Genomic DNA, 20,475 nt, shown 5'->3' on the forward strand with positions numbered 1-20,475 from the left:
CACTTTTTGCTTGTTTGTGCACATAACAACTCAAAGATTATGTGTTGGCACTTAATCACCTAAACATTATAGAAATGGCCCAAAGGCACATTTCCCTTTCACCATCACCCCTCCCTATTCCTCGTCGAGCTGTGCGTCCTCGCCTCCAGCCGCACACACACCTGAACCGCGCCCCTGCTTTTCTCTCTGCTCCTCAAGCCATGGCGCCCGGTCCTCCCTCCAGCTCAGCCAGGCGGGGCATCGCTCCCTGCCGCTTCTCCCTCCCTGGCGCTCCTCCCTGCCGCACCCGGATCTTCTTTCTCCCTGCCGCGCTCTCTCTCCAGTGCACATACCCTTCTCTCTCTCCATCAGCTCGCTCTCGGTGCTTCTCTCCCTCGCCATGGCTCCCTCCGAGCTCGCCCCCGACCTATGCTCCTCCCTCCGTCGCACCCAGTCTCCAGCTCAGCCGCCCAGCTTCCTGTGCACGCCTTGCTTCCTGTGCGTCTAGCCGGAGCTTCCCCTGTTCAGCTCTCTGCTATCGAGCTCCTCCGGCTGTGCTTCCCTGCTCAGCGCGTTTCTCCCTGCTCTCTCCCTCCTCTGGCCATGGATGCTTGGGAGCAGTAGTAGCCCCAGCTCAGCAACACCTATAAGCTCCCTGGAACCAGTGTCTCGTCGAGCCCCGCCGCGCGTCCTATTTCCTGCTCGCCCATGGAAGCTGCGCCCAGCCTTTGTCCCTGTCGCGCCGATCCGCCCTCGCCAAGGTCACCTGCCGTCGCCCAGCTCGGCACCTTTCCCTGCTACAAAGTTTTCCATCTGTCCGTATGTCGCCTGCTGCTTAGATCCCAGCCAGGTTGACCTTGTCATGGTGCTGGAACTCTCGTTGATCCGGCATGTCGTCTACTTGGCAGCTCCGACTAGCCGCGTCGTCACGCTGTTTACTCCTTCGACATCGTCTGATGCACACCTCCGGAGCTCACCGGTGTCGTATTTTAGTCAGCATCATATCCTGCGCGACGCACTCCAGTGTTGTTTGTCACGTTTTGCGTGTCCTTACCACCTCCAACTTTCAACGTTCACTGTCGTCCGCTACGCTCAACCATGCAACAACCACGCCATCCACGACATGTGTTCGCGCAAAAAATCCGAGAAGATTAGGCGTAGAAGGAAACAAATCAGTACGTAGCCAGAAAATTCTTGATGTGAATGGAGAAGGCAGTGAAGTCCACGTGGTGCTCACCACGTGCTCGACGTAATGGTGGAATTGGAACTCGTAGCTGTGCTCGTGGCCTTCAAGACAGATTAAATTATTGGTGAGCTGTCATCACTCTCGCTTTTCATTTTAATATTTCTCGTCAGTTTAGTATACTTGCGCTGTTAATGTGGGGCATTGACATGCGTGTACATCGTAGTAGTGAATTAGTGTCAGAATAAAGTTTGATCGGGTAGAATAGTGAAGTCTAGTAAGTCGCTCGTCACGTAATTAGTGTTATGCGCGTACCTAGAAGCGTCATTGATTTCGTGGATTCAAGTAGGATTTTAGTATGGCGAGTCGATTTGTTATTCCTATTGGTCGCATTGTTTGATAGATTAAATAAATATGTGTGGTACGAAATAAAATTAAAATAATTCTTTGTGAGCGATGTGGTATTATTAATAATGTGAAGGATAAATTTAGCATTTATTTAATTAGCATGTAATTCAAATTAATCTAGAAACATGATTTAAAAGATTAGTTAAATTGTTCCTACACATACTATAACTCTGGGTGTCTAATAATAAGAGTCTGAATATTGTTAGACCCTCGATGTTATGCTTAAGCTAAGGATAACATAGCGTGTATTCATATTCATTGCTGCTTGATGTTTGAATTAGATTTGATTAAGCTAGAACGACACGACTATTGCACTTAGTCATACGTCAATAACTAGTGTTTCTGTATGAAACGGTACAACGCCTCGTTACTAGGTGTTTAATTCGCTATCGTGTAGCACTATTTAGATTTGTGCTATTCCTGTTTTGATGCATTCATATGCATTATGCAAATCATTTAGGTACGTTTATTAATCACAAGATGTGGAGGACAAGAGCCGAGTCGACCCCAAGATGACGTAACGAGTGGACTACTCCGCATAGTGAAGCTGATGGACGAATCTGAAGATGGGCAGACTGAACAAGTGCCAACACAAAAGGCTGATTGTCAAGTGTTCGTCACCTAACAACACTAACCTAGTGTTATTCAGGCAAGCCTCGGTGCATTTGTCACCTCCTTGCTGTTTTAAAATCTTTATCACCTTGTTTGATGCATTAGGTGATAGGAGTTGTGTACTAAACAATTGATGCATTTTCTTCCTTGAAAATTGATTACCCTTCCTTGATACCCTTTTTGAAAAGAATTTTATGATGCTTAGCCTTGCTTTAACAAACAAAAATGTTTTGTTTTAAAACAAAAGTGATGCTTCAGTGGGTGGGAATGTTTTCAAAAGGAAAATACTTATGATGGTGAATCCGTCAAAGGCCTTGATGGGTTCAACATCCGATAAGATGTACCTCTGCTAGGTACCAAACTTTGGGTTGAAAATAATAAAGCTGAGACCTGGCGGTTGACTTGCACGAGAATGGAGTCTCGGTGTAGTGTCTCCGTCTGAGTCGATTAAGGACCGTGTCAATGTAGGCTTGATGATTGAGGACCTTTCAACTGGTCACGTGCCTCATCATGGGTAAGCTTTGCCTCGGGCAGACTAATACCAGAAAGGCAAACACACAATGGGAGTGGAGAGATGGCGAGAGTAGTGTGTACCCTCCGTGGCAAGAGGCTAGACGGTGGTGTATCTATGCTCTTAGTTGGCGTGAACCCGGTCTGGTCTTAAGATACCCGGTGGCGAGTTGACATATGCAAGGGTTAAGTGCTACATATGTTGTGTGATTGGAGATCCCTAGCTAGGTATTAATCGATTCGGATCGCCGTTACTTCTCGGACATGAAGACTTGGTCACTGCCCTACACGTAGCAATCCAGTGAACTGAAGGGATGACAAAAAGACGGCTAGTATAGGCCAAGTGCTTGAACTAGGATAGAAAGAACTGTAGATGCAGGTAACTTTACTTAACCTGACAAATAAAAAATGGATTTTTAAGGATCCACTCATAGTAAGCTTTTCTGCAAACAGAGTCCTTGATTCTTGATAAGCCTTACCTTGAATCCTTTTAAAACTAGCATACCCTTAAGAGTCTTTTCTTTAGTCGGGTAAGTCTTGCTGAGTACTTGCGTACTTAGGGTTTTATTCCCATTGTTGTTGCAGGTTACGAGTCACTTGATTGTGATCGGTGTTAAGCACCGGTGGGCACGACCTTCTTATAAGTCTAAGGCGGTGTTTGGTTGAAGAGCCAAGTAGAATGGAGCCATTCTGTCCTAGTTTTGTTGTTGTTTGGTTACAAAGTAACTAGAACGGAGTGGCTCCAATTAGGGAATATTCTCCTCAGATCTGGAACCATCCCACTCCAAAAAATCAATGGGACGGAGCCGCTCCGTTCCCAGCCCGCTCGCACAGCTCGCCCTCGCATCCGTGCGCAGTAGCTCGCACGCCTCCCTCTTCAACCAAAAAAAGGATGGAGCCACTCTGTTCCAGTTCATTGTGCAACCAAACAAAAAACAGAGTCGCTCCGTTCTAGCTTACCAAACACAGAACAGAGTGGCTCCGTTCCTAGAATCAGGGATGGAACAACTCCATTCTACTTGGCTCCTCAACCAAACACTACCTAAGTACTTCTTCTATACTCCTTATTGAGGATTGTCACTGAGCTAGCATATATTTCAAACTCATAAATAATTTAAAACATTTCAAAGTTTATTCTTTGAACCACTTTTGTAACCACTCCGATAAATATAATGTAAATTTGTTGTAACTTGTAAAATTTGGTAATAAAATTTCCGCTGCAAATTGTTGGTGTGTGATTTATGTTTACTTAATCCTACGGTCCTGGTTGTAAGTGGTTTATCCGCGGTCCATGGGACACTCGGATAGATCCTGTTAGGTTATCTGGTGCACATGCATAGCCGTCTGAGGTCTGTGAGGCAAGGACAGGTGCATGTGGGCCCAATAACTTGGGAGGTTCTGCCACAGCTGGTATCGGAGCATGATTGAGTATAATACGGTCACATACGTATTTTCAAAATAAAGTTTTGGTTTTGAAAAACTTATTTTCAACTAAACACATTGTTTGGTTTTGAAAAACATATTTGAAAAACTATAATGCTAGCGACATTCTCTGTTAAGCTCTAAGTTAAGGACTATCAGGTGGCTTAGTTCAAAACCACTGACCCACAACCGGGGGTATTGCATACATGTGTATTGTTATTTTTAAGGCCATTCAGTCTTGAATGGATCGACGCTCAGGTAAGGTGAGATGTGAGAGCATGACCGAACAAACGTCGGTCTAGGGAAGAGTGTAAAAAAGCGCTTGATTATATACATGTTCCACATATGTATATATGAAAGCTACGATGTGGAGTATTTACTTTTCTGGGAATTCAATACCCCATGGATGTGTATGGGTATACAGACATGGGTATACTAAGAAGTGTAATGTACTTGTAACGACGCACCTACGCTCAGGTAAGAAGGTGAGTTACCATAATGAATTGCCCTATGGTTAAAGTGTGGCAACGACGCCTATGCGTGGCTCGGCGCTTAATGATGAGCTGGCCTCCATATAACAATATATGGAGTATAAACTGTGATAAACTATCATGTGTGGATCTTGCATCATGGGAAATTAGGCTGCAATGGAATTTTCTGCAGGCACACTAACCTCGAAAACGTATGTGTAGCTGACGACTAGCAAAATACCGTGAGTCGTAAGTATGCCACCAATATAGAACGCTATTGCCACATTATGTTGGCAAAATTAGTGAGGACGAATAAGACGAGCATGCATCCTGATTGTTGCATCATGTTTGTCACCTATACATCCAAAATGCTTCTCTCATCTTTATTCCAGTAACTAGTGATTGTACATAATGTGGTGTAATGGTGTATTATGGACTTCAATGAAATAGTTGTCCTCCGTTCCTCAGGGTAATCTGTTTAGGTGTTATATGTGTTTGCTCTTGTACTTGATGTGCCGATAGAAGGTTGATGATTTATTTGCCTAAACCTTAAACTAGGCCATGTTCTTATTTAGTGAACCAAGACCCAAATTTGAATTTTCCGTTATCCCTCCATGACTAAACTCATGCAAATGGATGTTTGGATAATTTCTTTATCCAACGCAAGATGTGCATGAGCTTATAGCTAGGATCTCGAGTCCGTGTTCTCGCTATTTACTCTGTGACGTTTTAGTTGTCATATTTCCATCTTAGACCATGCCCTTGTTCGATTGGCACAAGCTGATGTCCCTTATCTAGTTTTCCTATTCTTAAGGATCACCATGTTGCTTTATCAACCTAACCTAGGAAGACATGTCCACTCATTTTTCTTGAAGTTTGATGCCTTTGGTTTCTTCATGTTTATCGAAGGCATACCAACTTAATTGTATGATTGTTTTCCTTCTATATCTAATCAGATACTAATCTTTGACCTTATAATCTCTATGATGGGCATAAAAATATGCTTGGGGCTGAAGTATCAGTGTCCCATCATACTGCCTCACCATCCAATTTAGGTTATGGCCATGCCTTGTTCATTTCATTGGACCATGATCAATTTGACTCTCTACTTGTAACCATTCTTATAGGCAGAGTATCTTTTATATATTGTCACCCTTGCTCAGTTTATTTGTGACGCGTGAGATTTCTTATTGGTTACGTCTGGTAATGGTGTTATGACTAAAACCGATGGCACCACGATGAAACTGAGGGCCTCCTGTGGGTGCACACACATGGTTGCGCTACTTGGCACACGCTGGTATCACCGTTAGTAGTCATAATCCATTATGAGACTATATCGATATGTTGTCTCTGCACAAATTGTTCTTACCATGTGAGATTCATTATTGGTGCCAGTTCGATAATGGTGTCTCGATTAATGACTTATGGTACCACCGCGAAACTGAGAGCCCCTTGTGAATGTACACACAAGGTTATGCTGCTTGGCGCATGCTGGTATCAAGGTCTCTAGTCATGATCCGTTATGGAATTACACTGATGTGTTATATTCCGTGGACCATCCCTTGAAACAATTTCTATTTTGTTTGTCAAGTGATCAAGCAACATCTATCATATCTGTCGGATCAAAAGGGGCATACCACTTTCATGTGTGGTCTTTTTCTTTTGATCTTGGTAGTGACTACGTATACAAGTTCCCTTTACGTCCTTTGTGTAAAGGTGAAGCCTTGGAACTTTTTAGTGTTGAGAGACAACTGATTAGCTCTCAAAATGGAGATTGGATTTCCCCTGCTGCTTAGATGCAGGAGTTTGTTCATTCGCTCTCTTATTTAATCCATGTATTCTTGAACCAAATCAGTTCATCTCGCATGAAGAAACAGATGAACCACATGACCAAATGGATTTCTACCCAAATGCATGACCTTTTGCTAGCAAATGTGAACTCTCAACCCTTGGCTTACCGATGGTACTGAGAGGACTTGCTCAATGTCAAAAGTAATTCAACAAGTTGGTTGTACTAACTTGTAACTGCCCAGTGAACAAAGATTGAGTTTAGAGATCATTTTATCGAGTTGTCTAAACTGACTTTAGTTCAGCCTATCCTGAAGAAAACCTTGAAGATCAAGTGAAGATTATGAGCATATGCATCTTAACTTTACCTTGTTGGATGAGGTACTTTGCCATCCTCAGCTAACTGTTAACAGCTTAACCACAGCTCTAGTCATGCCTCGATCGCCTCACGTATGTTTTCCAACGTGTGTGTGATCAAGTCGAGCCATGATTAATGATGGATAAAATGGACTGGTTGTAAAGTTCGCATTTACAGATCCTTTCGCTGGTGAAATTTCGAGTCTCTATCATTTTCTTGAACTTGGGTTTTTTGGCTAACACGAGTTGACTGTGATGTTGTTCGACATCCACACTCGTCTTATGTACTATGAAATTCCAATGAACACTTGTTGGTAAACCTCTTTCTGTGTATTTTACCCAAGACGGTGCATCTGATTCTGCTTGGGTAAGATCGTGTATTTATCGCTCGCTCAACAGCATCAGATAGTACAGTGTCATCAGAAAAAGCAAACTACACACATGGAACCTTATGTGTTCTTTTGGCAGACATCGTCTCTAATGATGGACATCTCTAAATTAGCTTAAGGCGATATATGTTATGTCCACTAGAGAAACCTCATCCTGAGACACTCACCTTTGCTTGGAATTGTCTTATGGTTATCGCTAGTATGGACATGGGTTACATGCTTCTCTACTCTTAGAAGTCTTTTGTTCCGAATCTCGGGACGAGATCCTTTTAATGGGGGAGGGCTGTAACACCCCTGGTGTTTATATTCCGCTCGACAACGAGTATGGATTTAAGCACGTGATATCAGTAAATAAATTCGACATTAAGGTCTAATCATCTTCATTTATCGCGATTTTAATATCGCATCTGTTTCTGTCTATTTAGCCACCTCCTAAAGTTTTCGCGAATTTTGGAACATAATTGTTCTGAAAGTTTGCGAGTTATGCACCTATTTAAAATTCATCGCTCGCGCGAATACGAATTCAGAAGCTCGACCTACTCTTATGATTTTTATTCCGGGCAAATTAATTTGAACTCGACGACTAAAATGTTCAGGGCAAAATAATCTGAATCGCGCATCATCTGAGAGAAATCGTGCGCGAGGTTAAGATTCAATTTATACTTCAGCACACTCTGTAAGATACTAAAATCAACTGTGTTTAGATGGCGGATGAATTTGTATCCGAGTTCAACTAAAACAGTGTTGTCTCAAATAATGTATCCGATATCCGGTCCGTTTACGTGTTGCCCAGAATAGTCTCAAAAGCTATCTAAACAAAATTTAACCAAAATCGTTAATCCTCGGATTTTTCGTTTCGTGATTCGGAGAATAAGGTGTGTAGCCCGTATAGTTGACCCATTATGTGTCGCTAAAAATCTTGATTAAAAAATATCAGCGATTTTCGGTAAAAAAAGAGAGAAGAAATAAAAAAGGGAAAATATCCTCACGCCGCCCTCAGCCCTGATTTTTTTCAGACACCGCGCACGCGTTCTTATCCTCCTGGCCGCGCCGTTTTGGCTCTAGGAGAAAAATCCCGCCGCCCAACCTTATCCCGTGCACGCACTTCATCTTCTCCATCTCCTCCCCATCTTCCTCTAGCGCCGGCCATTAGGGAGGTTCGAGCTCGCCCCTCCGCGCCCTCCCTGCTCGCTGCTCTATAGCTCGCCATCACCCCTCCCTATGCCTCGTCGAGCCGTGTGTCCTCGACTTTGACCTCGCCTTTAGCCGCACACACACCTGAACCGTGCCCCTGCTTTTCTCTCTGCTCCTCAAGCCATGGTGCCCGGTCCTCCCTCCAGCTCGGCCAGGCGGGGCATCGCTCCCTGCCGCTTCTCCCTCCCTGGCGCTCCTCCCTGTCACGCCCGGATCTTCTTTCTCCCTGCCGCGCTCTCTCTCCAGCGCACAGATCCTTCTCTCTCTCCCTCAGCTGGCTCCCGACGCTTCTCTCCATCGCCATGGCTCCCTCCGAGCTCGCCCCGACCTCTGCTCCTCCCTCCGTCGCGCCCAGTCTCCAGCTCGGCCGCCCAGCTTCCTGTGCGCGCCTTGCTTCCTGTGCGCACCTTGCTTCCCCTGTTCAGCTCTCTGCTGTCGAGCTCCTCCGGCTATGCTTCCCTGCTCAGCGCATTTCTCCCTGCTCTCTCCCTCCTCTGGCCATGGATTCTTGGGAGCAGAAGTAGCCCCAGCTCGGCAACACCTATAAGCTCCCTAGAACCAGCGTCTCGTCGAGCCCCGCCGCATGTCCTATTTCCTGCTCGCCCATGGAAGCTGCGCCCAGCCTTTGTCCCCATCGCGCCGATCCGCGCTCGCCAAGGTCACCTGCCGTTGCCCAGCTCGACGCCTTTCCCTGCTACAAAGTTCGCCGTCTGTCCGTACGTCGCCTGCTGCTTAGATCCCAGCCAGGTTGACCTTGTCATGGTGCTGGAACTCTCGTGGATCCGGCATGTCGTCTACTTGGCAGCTCCGGCTAGTCGCATCGTCACGCTGTTTACTCCTTCGACGCCATCTGATGCACACCTCCGGAGCTCGCCCGTGTCGTATTTTAGTCAACATCATATCCTGCGCGACGCGCTCCGGTGTCGTTTGTCGCGTTTTGCGCGTCCTTACCACCTCCAACTTTCAATGTTCACTGTCGTCCACTACGCTCAACCATGCGACAACCACGCCATCCATGGCATGTGTTCACGCCAAAAATTCGAGAAGATTAGGTGTAGAAGGAAACAAATCAGTATGTAGTCGGAAAATTCTTGATGTGAATGGAGAAGGCAGTGAAGTCCGCGTGGTGCTCACCACGTGCTCGACGTAATGGCGGAATTGGAACTCATAGCTTTGCTCGTGGCCTTCAAGACGGATTAAATTATTGGTGAGCTGTCATTGCTCTCGCTTTTCATTTTAATATTTCTCGTCAGTTTAGTATACTTGCGCTGTTAATGTGGGGCATTGACATGCGTGTAAATCGTAGTAGTGAATTAGTGCCAGAATAAAATTTGATCGGGTAGAATAGTGAAGTCTAGTAAGTCGCTCGTCACGTAATTAGTGTTATGCGCGGACCTGGAAGCGTCGTTGATTTCGTGGATTCAAGTAGGAACAAAAGCAACAAAAGTTGGTACCACCTTAGAACAGAAGCAACAAAAGTTGGTTGCTTCCTCACCTAAAAACAACGGGGAATAAAACCCTGAGTATGGAATTACTCAGCAAGTCTTACCCGACTAAAGAAAAGACTCTCAAGGGTATGCTGGATTTGGGAATCAAGGAGAGGCTTTAGCAAAAATCAACTTAGATACTTTTGCAGAAATAGCTTACTAAAGTGAGTCCTTACTTTCAATATTTTAACGCCAGATTAAATATTAATAGACTCTGTTTGCATATGGTCTACTTTCACCATCTCATCAATACAACATCATTTTTATTCATGAGGTTCACATCCTGACTTAGGTTGCAAGTCAGTGATCAAGTCTCCACTCTCCAGGGATATAACGGCGATCCGAATCGATTTACTCAACTGAGGATCTCTAACCACACGACATATGTAGCACGTAACCCTTGCATATGTCAACTCACCACCGGGGTTCTTAAGACCAGATCAGGTTCACGCCAACCGTGAGCATAGATACACCACCGTTCAGCCTCTTGCCACGGAGGGTACACACTACTCTCGCCATCTCTCCACGCCCATTGCGTGTTATCTTATTCTGGTATTAGTCTGCCCGAGGCAAAGCTTACCCTGTCTCATTTCCAGGGCATGTGGCCAGTTAAGATAGTCCTTGATCTAGAAGGCCTACATACGCATCCAATCCTTAATTGACCCGGGCGGAGCATCACCTGTTCCTAGCCCAAGTCGCGAGTTAAATACTTCCATCCTTAGGATTGTTCTGTGTTCCTTAGGATGAAGAGAGCATTATAGGTAGCTTTGCAGTAAGATTCCACCATGCTCTCAATGAAAATATTCTTGCAGGTAGAAGCCATCTTTCCTCAGGATAACCCCTAAGCTAGGCCTTAATGCAAAAGACAACCTCTATCCACAAGATCTGAGCAGGGCTAAGCATTTTTGTAAATCATATTTTGATACTTCACAAGAAGTATCTATAAAGGTATGGATATCAAGGAAGGCAATGCATCAAAGGGTTTCCAAGCAACTCCTATAAACCTAATGCACATTTCACTAGACTTAAAGTGTGCAAAAATTATTTAAAAACACAAGAAAGGGTTTGCATGCACCGGGGCTTGCCTTGGTTTACAGGTGAATCAGGCTCGGACCCGCAGATGTCAAAATAAAAACAGCTGCCTGCCTGATGTCCCGCAGGTGGTGGTGGCGAAGTCTTCTCTTCTTCTACTTCAACTTCTTCTTCGTTTTATAAATATAACCATACATAATAATGAATGCCCATGTGATGCTTATGAAGATGCAAAAACAATAGAAATTGGTTATCTAAAGTCTTGAATACAATTTTCCTTCACGATTCTCCGAGAAACTAGGGTTTCTGGAGTTAGTAAAGGAATTCAAAGGGCAGGGGGTAGGGTTTTGGGTTCTAAGCATCAAACAAGGTCCAAATCAAACCAAATTCTACCCAAGGCTTCTAAATAATGTTTAGAGTTCAAATAAAAGTTTGGGCAATTTTTGAATTATTATCTATTTTCTAAAAAAATCCAGAACCAATGTTTTAAGCTATTTTAAATGCTCCAAAATTCCCTATTTGATCTAAAAATCATGGAACTATTTTTATTAAATACTATGGAAAATTTGGAATCTAGGAAAATTGGTTTGACATTTTTGCCATTTTTCTGCAATTTTCTACAAATTTCTAAAGTTGGAAAGAAAAAGAAAAGAGAAAAGATGAAACAGTGTTGGGCCAAATCTGGCCCAGGCGGCCCAACCTGCACAGGAAAGCGCGCGCGCCCGCGCCCGTGCTGGCAGCTTTGTGAAAAAGCCCTTGGCGTTCTGGCTAACTCAGGTGGGTTCATTTACTGTTGCCCTGAGTCACTAACGGTTTCTAAAGAGACCCCCCAAGTTCTATTCCCTTCCACGTTGAGGTCCCCGACGACGACGAGCGCGGCAGAGCTCCGGCGAGCTCGTAGACCGGCTGAATGGGGCAAGGACTGGCGCTCCCGAGTGGCAGACACCGAATTGAACCTCGCCCGCACATTTCCCCCAACCTAATTTCATGAATGGTGGTCTACCCTGCTCTGTCCACGGTGACAGTGCGGAGAATCAACGGAACAACATGTTCCCGACGATCTATGGTGGTATAGTTCAATTAAAGGGATCGAGGAGCTTGAGGAGAACTTAAGGATGCTAGGACAAATGATTGAGGAGCTTGAACTAACCTGGAACAAGCTGGCCGCGGTGAGGTGTTCTTGCGGTGTATTCGAACCGATTTGGGCTAAGTTAGAAATTGGAGTTCCTCAGTGAACGATTGAGGGTGATACTGGGTGGCTGGGTGTGTGATGACCTTGCGGAGCTTACGGAGGGCTCAATTTATACTGATCGAAAGCGGTGGCCGGGAATTGCAACAAAGACGCGCGACGGTCGGAGGAGGGGGAGTTCACTAACACAGTGAATTCGTGTCCTACGCCGTGGCAGTCACTCCGGTGATCAAAGGGGAGCGAGAGCAGGTCACGACGATGCGGTGGAAGTGCTAGGACACGCGGCGCAAGGCCAGAAGGCGGCGGTCACCGGCGTGCCTATCAGAATCCACCGCGGCGAGCTCTGTACGGTGGCCGGAAGTTATCCACGGTGATGATCTTTACACGACTTCAAGTGTTATCCAGTCGATCCAATCGCGAATCACGCCGGTGAGGGCACGAATCTACGCGTGGCTCGTCGGCGGTGAGGGTTAAGCTGACAGTCTGATCAACAAACTGTACCATGGGATTCCTCATTCAGTTGGCCTGACAGATCAATTTGAAGCTTGATTTTCTCCTATTTTTATTTGGCAACCTATCTAAGGCTCTGCAGCAAAGTTGTAGACCAATGTTTTAGCTACAATCTTGCCATAGCAACTATAGCCAAATTCTTACTAGATCAAGGTTGAGTCCTAGTCCAAAGATGGCTCTGTTACACTGTCAATCTGAAGTTCAGAATTCAAACAGCCTAACATCCCAACTTCAGGCTCACTTATCTTTAAATTCTTCATAACAACAATGCTTACTCCCTTAAGCAAAGTTATTCTCCTTTGATAGGTCTATAATATTGATGTGGTGACCTAGGGCAAAAACCTTAGAATTTAAAAGTTACAAAGCTCCAAAGTTGAGCCCATACCACTAAATTTTAGACTTAGCTCAAGAACACAAATGGGGTCCTTTTTGCAAATATGTCCAAAATTCAGGGTTTAGCTTGCAAATTCACATATTTGTGAATCATTTGACTTAGGGTACCTTTTTGTCATGGTTTTTGTACTTTAGACCAAAAGTGCACTGATTTTTGCACATAACCCCCTAGGGTTTAGGTTTAGGGTTTTCTAGGGTTTTTTATTAGGGTTTTTGGTATTTCAAGGGTGTGAATGTAATGTAAGTCCCTTCTTAGTAACATTTTATGACTATTTTTCTTAAGCTTAGGGTTTTCTCCATTTGGGTGTTGTTTTACCCCTAGAACCATATTTAGGGTTATGTACCCTACACTAGGGTTTTATTTACAAAATACCATAACAATATAACTTGTTTGAAAATTTTGCCTAGTGAATGCATTCTTGGTGTATCAAACATATGAAATGCTGATGCTTATGATGTTATGCTCAAGTTTTAGTAATAGTGACACCAAGGGTGTTACATCCTTCCCCCCATAAAAGAATCTCGTCCCGAGATTAAAAGTCCTAGGGCAAGTAATGGAAAAGGAAACACGACATGTCTTTATTTCCTTATTCTTGGTACATGGCAGGGTTGGTTTGGGGCTCACTCCTTTATTACAACGATTATATACACTTTACAAATTACATGAGGCCAAAAAGCCTGGGAAATTCTTTTCTAAAAAGTCCTGAGTTTCCCATGTAGCCTCATCTTCTGAATGCTGGTTCCACTGTATCTTGTAAAACTTGAGAGTTTTTCTTCGGGTAATTCTGTCCTTTTGATCCAAGACTCGAATAGGATGCTCTAAATATGTCAAGTCTGGCTCTAGGACAACATTTGTTACTTCAATGGTTCGATCTGGAACCCGAAGACACTTCTTTAGTTGAGACACGTGGAACACATTATGTACAGCAGACAAGGTTTCGGGTAGTTGAAGTCGATACGCCACTGGCCCATATCTTTCAAGAATGAGAAAAGGACCAATATATCGTGGTGCAAGCTTCCCTTTAACCCCGAAACGTGATACACCCTTCATTGGTTAAACTTTCAGGTAGACATAATCTCCAACCGGAAAGTATAAGGGTATCCGGTGTGTGTCTGCGTAACTCTTCTGGCGAGCTTGAGCTTTCTTCAAATTATGAATTATTCGCTGAACTTTTTCTTCGGTCTCTTTTACCATATCAGGTCTGAAGAAGCTTCTTTCACCTGGTTCAGACCAATTTAGCGGAGTACGACATCGTCGTCCATATAAAGCTTCAAAGGGTGCCATCTTGACGCTTTCTTGATAGCTATTATTATATGAGAACTCTGCTAAAGGTAAACATTCATCCCATTTCTGCGGAAACTCCAGAACACATGCCCGCAACATATCAAGTATCTGATTGACCCTCTCAGTCTGCCCACTTGTTTGAGGATGATAGGCCGAACTATGGAGCAATTTGATACCCAGGGATTTATGAAGTTCTTCCCAGAATTTGGATACGAATTGAGCTCCACGATCCGACACTATAGTCTTTGGAACCCCGTGCAAACTCAGAATGCGAGTAATGTACAGTTCTGCATAGGTGATGACGGGATATTTTACTTTGACTGGAAGGAAGTGGGCGATCTTTGTAAGTCGATCAATGATAACCCAAATGGAGTCAAAGCCTTTTGCTGTTCTGGGTAATCCCACAATGAAGTCCATACTAATATCTTCCCATTTCCATGTTGGTATTGGTAAAGATTGTAATGGACCTGCAGTCTTCATATGTATGGCCTTGACACATTTACAAGTGTCACATCTCGCCACATAGCGTGCGATTTCAATCTTTACCCTTGTCCACCAATAGAGACGATGTCAGCCAGAAGAACACATGTGACACCCGGGCTTTAAGGGACAAAGCCGGGTGCATCTCATACATGCGCCAAAGAAGACAACATATATAATAACAGAGTGTATAGAGATAAATGTCACAATAATCAGAGTACTTATTACATAGCGGAAGACTTACAAAAATAAAAAGATAAATATAACAGGATCTAAAATCCATCCTTGGTGCCAGAAAATCAGCTGGGAGACGCCACCTAGATCAAGTCGAAAGCCTCAGAGTTAGGCGGCTCCTCTTCGACCACCTTTTCTTCTCCTGTGGGGGGGTGTGAGACAGCAAGAGTGAGCTCACATACGTTCATAGCTCAACAAGTTGTGGGAAATAATGTGCATGAACTCACCAAAGGTGGGAGTTCATGTGAAGTGTAAGGCTGATCAACAAAGTAAGGGCTGAGGCTGAGCATTGCTTTTATAAGTTGGTCAAAATTTTATTAGCAGTTACTAAGTGTAAGTAAATACCACACCTTAATAATAATAAAGAAAAGTAATAGTAAAATATTCCCAAATGCGATGCAAATGTCCAATTAAATTTAAGTTCCATAAATTAATCATGTCAGGGTCCGAGCTGCTCATGACCGTGAGCACGGCTAGTATACCAGTTTTACACTCTGCAGAGGTTGTGCATCTTTACCCACAAGTCATGTTACCCATCTGCCAAGAGATGGCCAATCCCATACACCTCTACCGAGGAGGCGAGGTAGGGTAACACTACGAGGCCTTTACAAAGTTCCACTAGCTTCAGAAATCCCGCTATAGTTTACAGGAAGCTCCAGTGCAGGAATCCCTCGCCTGACCGCCATCGCAGCAAAATCAACCCAAGGACCTCCCTACACTGACCACTCCCCTACTGCCCTTGCCCCTTTCAGGTAAGGAAGTCATCCACTAGCTTTTCTAGTTAATCAGCCAAGGGCGTCCCATTATACCCTTGTGGTAGCACTGTTTTCCCGGGTGGTCGCTCCATGTTCCCATTAACATAATGATCTTAACATGAAAAGAGAATAAAAGAGTAATTATGAATAAAGTATCTTCATATCCAAATCCACATAAAGCAATAGCAAGTACTACCCAAAAATATTCAGTGGCGACAAGGTATAAAGATAACCAAAACTGGGGTAACCTATTGGATCCCATCAAAATTAACCTATGCAGATCATTATAATTAATAAGAACATGGCTGGGAAAAAGTAAGTGATCAAGGGCACAACTTGCCTTCAATGAGCTCCTGCTGAGCAACTTCTACCAGCTAAACCCCAGGATCCTCTGTGACTTGCTCGTCTACTCGCATCAACACAATACATACATATTATAGCAAAAATTAACATCACACCAAACATGTAAATAAAATACACAATAATAATCTAGACATTAAAATAAGATCATAAGAATTGGAATCATTAAATTTGAAGTTATAGATTTTAAGTAATGAATTTCCAAGGTTTTATGTGCTTAATACAAGATTAAGTAATAGATAAATTTTAGTGTGTCTTTCATGCCGAAATGTGGTGGAACCGCCCGAATTATTCCAGCTTAAGTGCCTAAGTCACGCCTCAGGGGCCGTAACACACTTAAATCGGAATAACCCGTCAGTCCCTCAGATCTAGTCTGATAGAGCCACTTAACCAGGATCAAATTCCACAATCTCACTCGAAGGTGAGTCACAGAAGAAATACAATAAAACAGGAATACTCAAATTAAGTACTGAGTTATTACAGAAATCGGAGTTTTTGAGTAGCAAATAAGAGTTCACAAAATAAAGTGCAGCGGATAATCGATGTCGTCGGTATCGAGGAATTGGGCAAGGCCTAGCCCACTACTCCTCGTGCTCCTCTCCTGCCGGAGCAACATCCCACTCGACCGTCCAACCCGGTGGTAGGGTGGTAGGCCAAGTCACACCATCAACCATTTCCTGAATGGTACCTGCAAAAATTATGCCACAAGCAAGACTGAGTATACTAATACTCAGCTAGACTTACCTGGTGTGAGGAGTCTACTCCTCTACCTCTAGACTATGCAGCTGTTTGGCTGAGGGGTTTGATTTGCCAAAAGCACTAGTTGTTTCTAAAATCAATTTTTAGCTTTTTAGATTCTATCATCATTTGCTTAGCTAGATTTGCTCCATCTAAGCATACATGGTGACAAGCATTTAGTTCAATCAACAAGTTATCTCATGTAACCTCATTTCACTTCTTACTCGATGCAGTACAAGGAATCAAGCAGTCTCATTAGCTGCGAGAAGCAGACGATTTGAATCGATTTTTAACCTTGCAAGGTAAACCTAAACACACGACATGTCAGGGCACTCCGTCCCCGCACATGTCAACCGTCCCCATCGATTCCACGTTCGCGTCCAGGCCTCACCGCCTTGGCATACAATGCTCCACTGACCCCGACTGCCGCCGTGCAGTGACCGCACTTGTACCCACCATAGCTAGCATGGGAGACCCAGTCTCAGGTCGCATGAGGGATAAAGTCCGCGCCCGGCTTCACTCAGGTACTAGGTTTACCGGTTACCATTTTTCCCGGCATGTGCTTAGTATGTTCAAAAGCTTAACTCAGGTATCCACACATTAATCCTTAATTCTTTTTCCCGTCTGATGGACAAGACATCCTCCCTGGATCCAAGTCCATAGACCAACATATACCCTGTTATCAAGATGAATACAATCAATTCCTGACCTCGCGCGAGTGCTAGAAAAATCACTCGACTTCTACCGAGATCCTGATTAGCAAGCAGCTACTCGATCTGGCATACTAGTATTCATCTCAAAAAGGAATCCTAAGTTCATGCAACTAGAGGTTTCAAGCAACTCCTACACTTAAGTGCACATTACAATCCTACAAGCATTAAGTGTAGTAAAATAGCATAATTAACTGGTTATGCATAAAACCGGGGCTTGCCTTCAATTGCTGGGGCTGCGGGGAGATCCTCACTAGCAGCCTCTGAAGCCTGCTCTTGGTCCTCCTCTTGGACAGGTCCTTGCTCGTGGATGAGCACGTACTCTCCGTCGGCAAGATTACAATCTAATGAATGCAATGTGTAAGATACATGCATGATATGATATGTACTTTTAGAAATTACAACTTCTGATGATGTATGATCTACTTGAGTTAACAAGGTTAACTTTACCTATGTAAGACCCTTGGGTGGTATACTTGGTAAATTAGGTTAAACCTAGCTAAGGCAAGTGGTAGGTTTTATTTTTTGGGGGTTCCACTGAATTCTTTTTAAGTCTTAGTGAGAGTTGATAAGTACTCAAGTTAGACTTATTGGGGTGGGGTTTATTTCTTCTTTCCTTTTCTTTTATTCTCTTTAATGTTTTGGAGTGGGTTTGAACTACAAGTTGCTTTAATAAAATTTCAAAAATTCTTTAAAAATTACAGTGGCTTGGTACTGGTGTATATTTCTCTGTCTTAAAATTTGGGGATCAGAAAGTGAATGGTTTTCTCTGGACAAAATTATTAAATTCTAGGGCAGAAGGGGTGCCTTGAACTACAACTATTATTTAACAGTGGGTAATTCTCTAAAACTTATTTTTGCTGGCTTTTAGGTGTCATAACATGATTTGGTACAAACTTCTAGTCATTAATACCTTTTAATTATTTTTCCATGGTTTTCACAAGTTTCTAGCCAAATAGGTGCTTTTTACTACCACTATATTTGAAAAATATCAAACAACAGAGTTCTCATTTTTCTGAGTTATTGTTTTGTGCAAGAGCAATCATTCTGAAGTTTGGCATCTTTTTGCTTAAGGGAAGGGGTGGTATGCATTATTTGAGTTAAGTGGTCTTTCTCATAAAACAATAGCAATAGGTAAGAGTTTGCTCCGTTTTCATGGGTTTGTATTTTTCTCTGGTGGTTTATCTCATTATGGACTTAGTCAATTTTTGGTTGCCCATTATCACGTTATTAGGGGTTGTTTATGATTTATTTGGAAAATGCCTCATTATCATTTTATATTTATTCTTCTTACTTAAAAGGTTGGGCTGAGGTGTTCTTTATTTTTGTAGTGGGGCTCTGGTGGTTGTAAGTCCACTGGATTTTTATTATTTATATTGGGTATAGTTTTGAAATTCTAATAATTGATTTTCAGTTTAAACAAGGCTAAATAAAACATTCTAATTTAAAACTGACCTGGACTAATGGTCTCTTCATTTTTCCTAGGTTCTTTGTTACTTAAGCAAACTAGGAAAAATAATTTCTCTCACTGTTCATTAATTTCCAATGCCTTTCTGATTTTTTTTAAGTTTTGGGCAAAATAGCTTTAAATGAGTATTTACATCATATTTTTCAATACTGGGGTTCCTATTATTTTTAAACAATGTCTAGATGAGGTTTGAATACCCACAAATTTTCTTAAGTTCAGTACAGAAGTAAAACTAATTTTCCTTAATTAAACAAGGTTTGGTAGGTTTCTGTTTTTAATTTTTAACTCAAAAATTCAGAATAGAAAGCATAGGGTTTATCATTTTTAAATGATAGTTCATAATATTTAGGAGCTAGCAAAATTAGTTTGACAACTTTTTATTAAGAATTCATCAAGTTATGGGTTTTCTAAGTTCTCTGGTCATTTTAAAAGATTAACGGAATTGATTTAATGGAAAACCACTTTGCACGGGGGTCCCTGGTGGGTATTTTAAGTTTTCTTCGCGGATCAGCCCCTAGGCTACTATTCACATGGGTCACTGACGTTACAGAAAACCCCTCGGGTTCTTCACATCCTAACCTGAGGTCCTTCTCCTATCTTACACAGTAACCGCGACGGAAGAAAGGGCGGAGGGGCTTACCAGCGGCGAGATTGCTCCGGTGAAGTGGTCGAGGACGTAGGGGAGGTCTCGGGGATCACAACGAGGTTTTTGTTAGGGTTGCCACATTACTTCCTTTTTTTGAAAGACCCATTTGTTTTGATCATGATACTTTTAAGTATATGCTTGGGGAATTCTTCATTCTTAAGTTAATTTGATGCTCATGCTTACTTTGGTTCACATAGAATGATGGTTCTTGGTTTGGCATTTTAAGAGAAGCCCTAGGTGACACTGGGGTATCACAGCCTTCCCCCCTTAAAGGAATCTCGTCCCGAGATTCGGGCCAGAGTCCTCCCAGGGTGAAGCGAAGGGTGAGACTTAAAGGAAATGGGTGATTATTGTTATTTTTAGGGAAAAACTGCTCTTCGAATGTCATTCTATTTGCAACTTCAGAAGGAAGTCCTTTTTAAGTTTTACTTCATAGTTACTTCATTCTGAATTGAAATCATATTTTTGAAAATTAGATTCGAAGGGCAGGAGGAGGGGTTGGGGTGATTACGTACCAGCTTCCTTAGGTAGGCAATCGGGGAAGTTGGATCTCAGGAATTCCTCGGTTTCCCAAGTAGCTTCCTCCTCTGAGTGATTACTCCACTGGACCTTGTACATCTTGATCGATTTAGCCCGAGTTGATCTCTCCTTGCAATCCAGAATCTTGGAGGGGTACTCTTGGTACGATAGATCTGGCTCTATCTCCAATTCTGGCTCTGCTAAGATTTCAGTCGGCAATCGAACACACTTCTTTAGCTGAGATACATGGAATACATCGTGAATGGCAGACATTTTTGAAGGCAACTTCAGCTTGTATGCCATGGGTCCACATGCTTCTATGATCTCATAAGGTCCAATGTAACGAGGGGCTAGCTT

General features: G+C 43.2%; 1 protein-coding gene and 1 pseudogene across 1 annotated transcript; both read left to right on the forward strand.

The window, feature by feature from the left end:
* The first annotated feature begins 200 nt into the window (after nucleotides 1–200).
* On the forward strand, nucleotides 201–1,162 carry LOC103648705 (uncharacterized; annotated as a pseudogene).
* Nucleotides 1,163–8,210: 7,048 nt separating this feature from the next.
* LOC100192803 (uncharacterized) lies at nucleotides 8,211–9,479 on the forward strand. The gene has a single exon (NM_001137996.1). The coding sequence runs from the start codon at nucleotides 8,436–8,438 to the stop codon at nucleotides 9,390–9,392; it is 957 nt and encodes a 318-aa protein (NP_001131468.1). The 5' UTR covers nucleotides 8,211–8,435; the 3' UTR covers nucleotides 9,393–9,479.
* The last annotated feature ends 10,996 nt before the right edge of the window (nucleotides 9,480–20,475 follow it).

Source organism: Zea mays, chromosome 2, assembly GCF_902167145.1.
Source record: "Zea mays cultivar B73 chromosome 2, Zm-B73-REFERENCE-NAM-5.0, whole genome shotgun sequence".
Taxonomy (NCBI): Eukaryota; Viridiplantae; Streptophyta; class Magnoliopsida; order Poales; family Poaceae; genus Zea; species Zea mays.

Excerpts from the sequence above, each read along its gene's own strand:
- LOC100192803 (NM_001137996.1), top strand. The coding sequence starts at position 8,436 with ATGGTGCCCGGTCCTCCCTCCAGCTCGGCCAGGCGGGGCATCGCTCCC.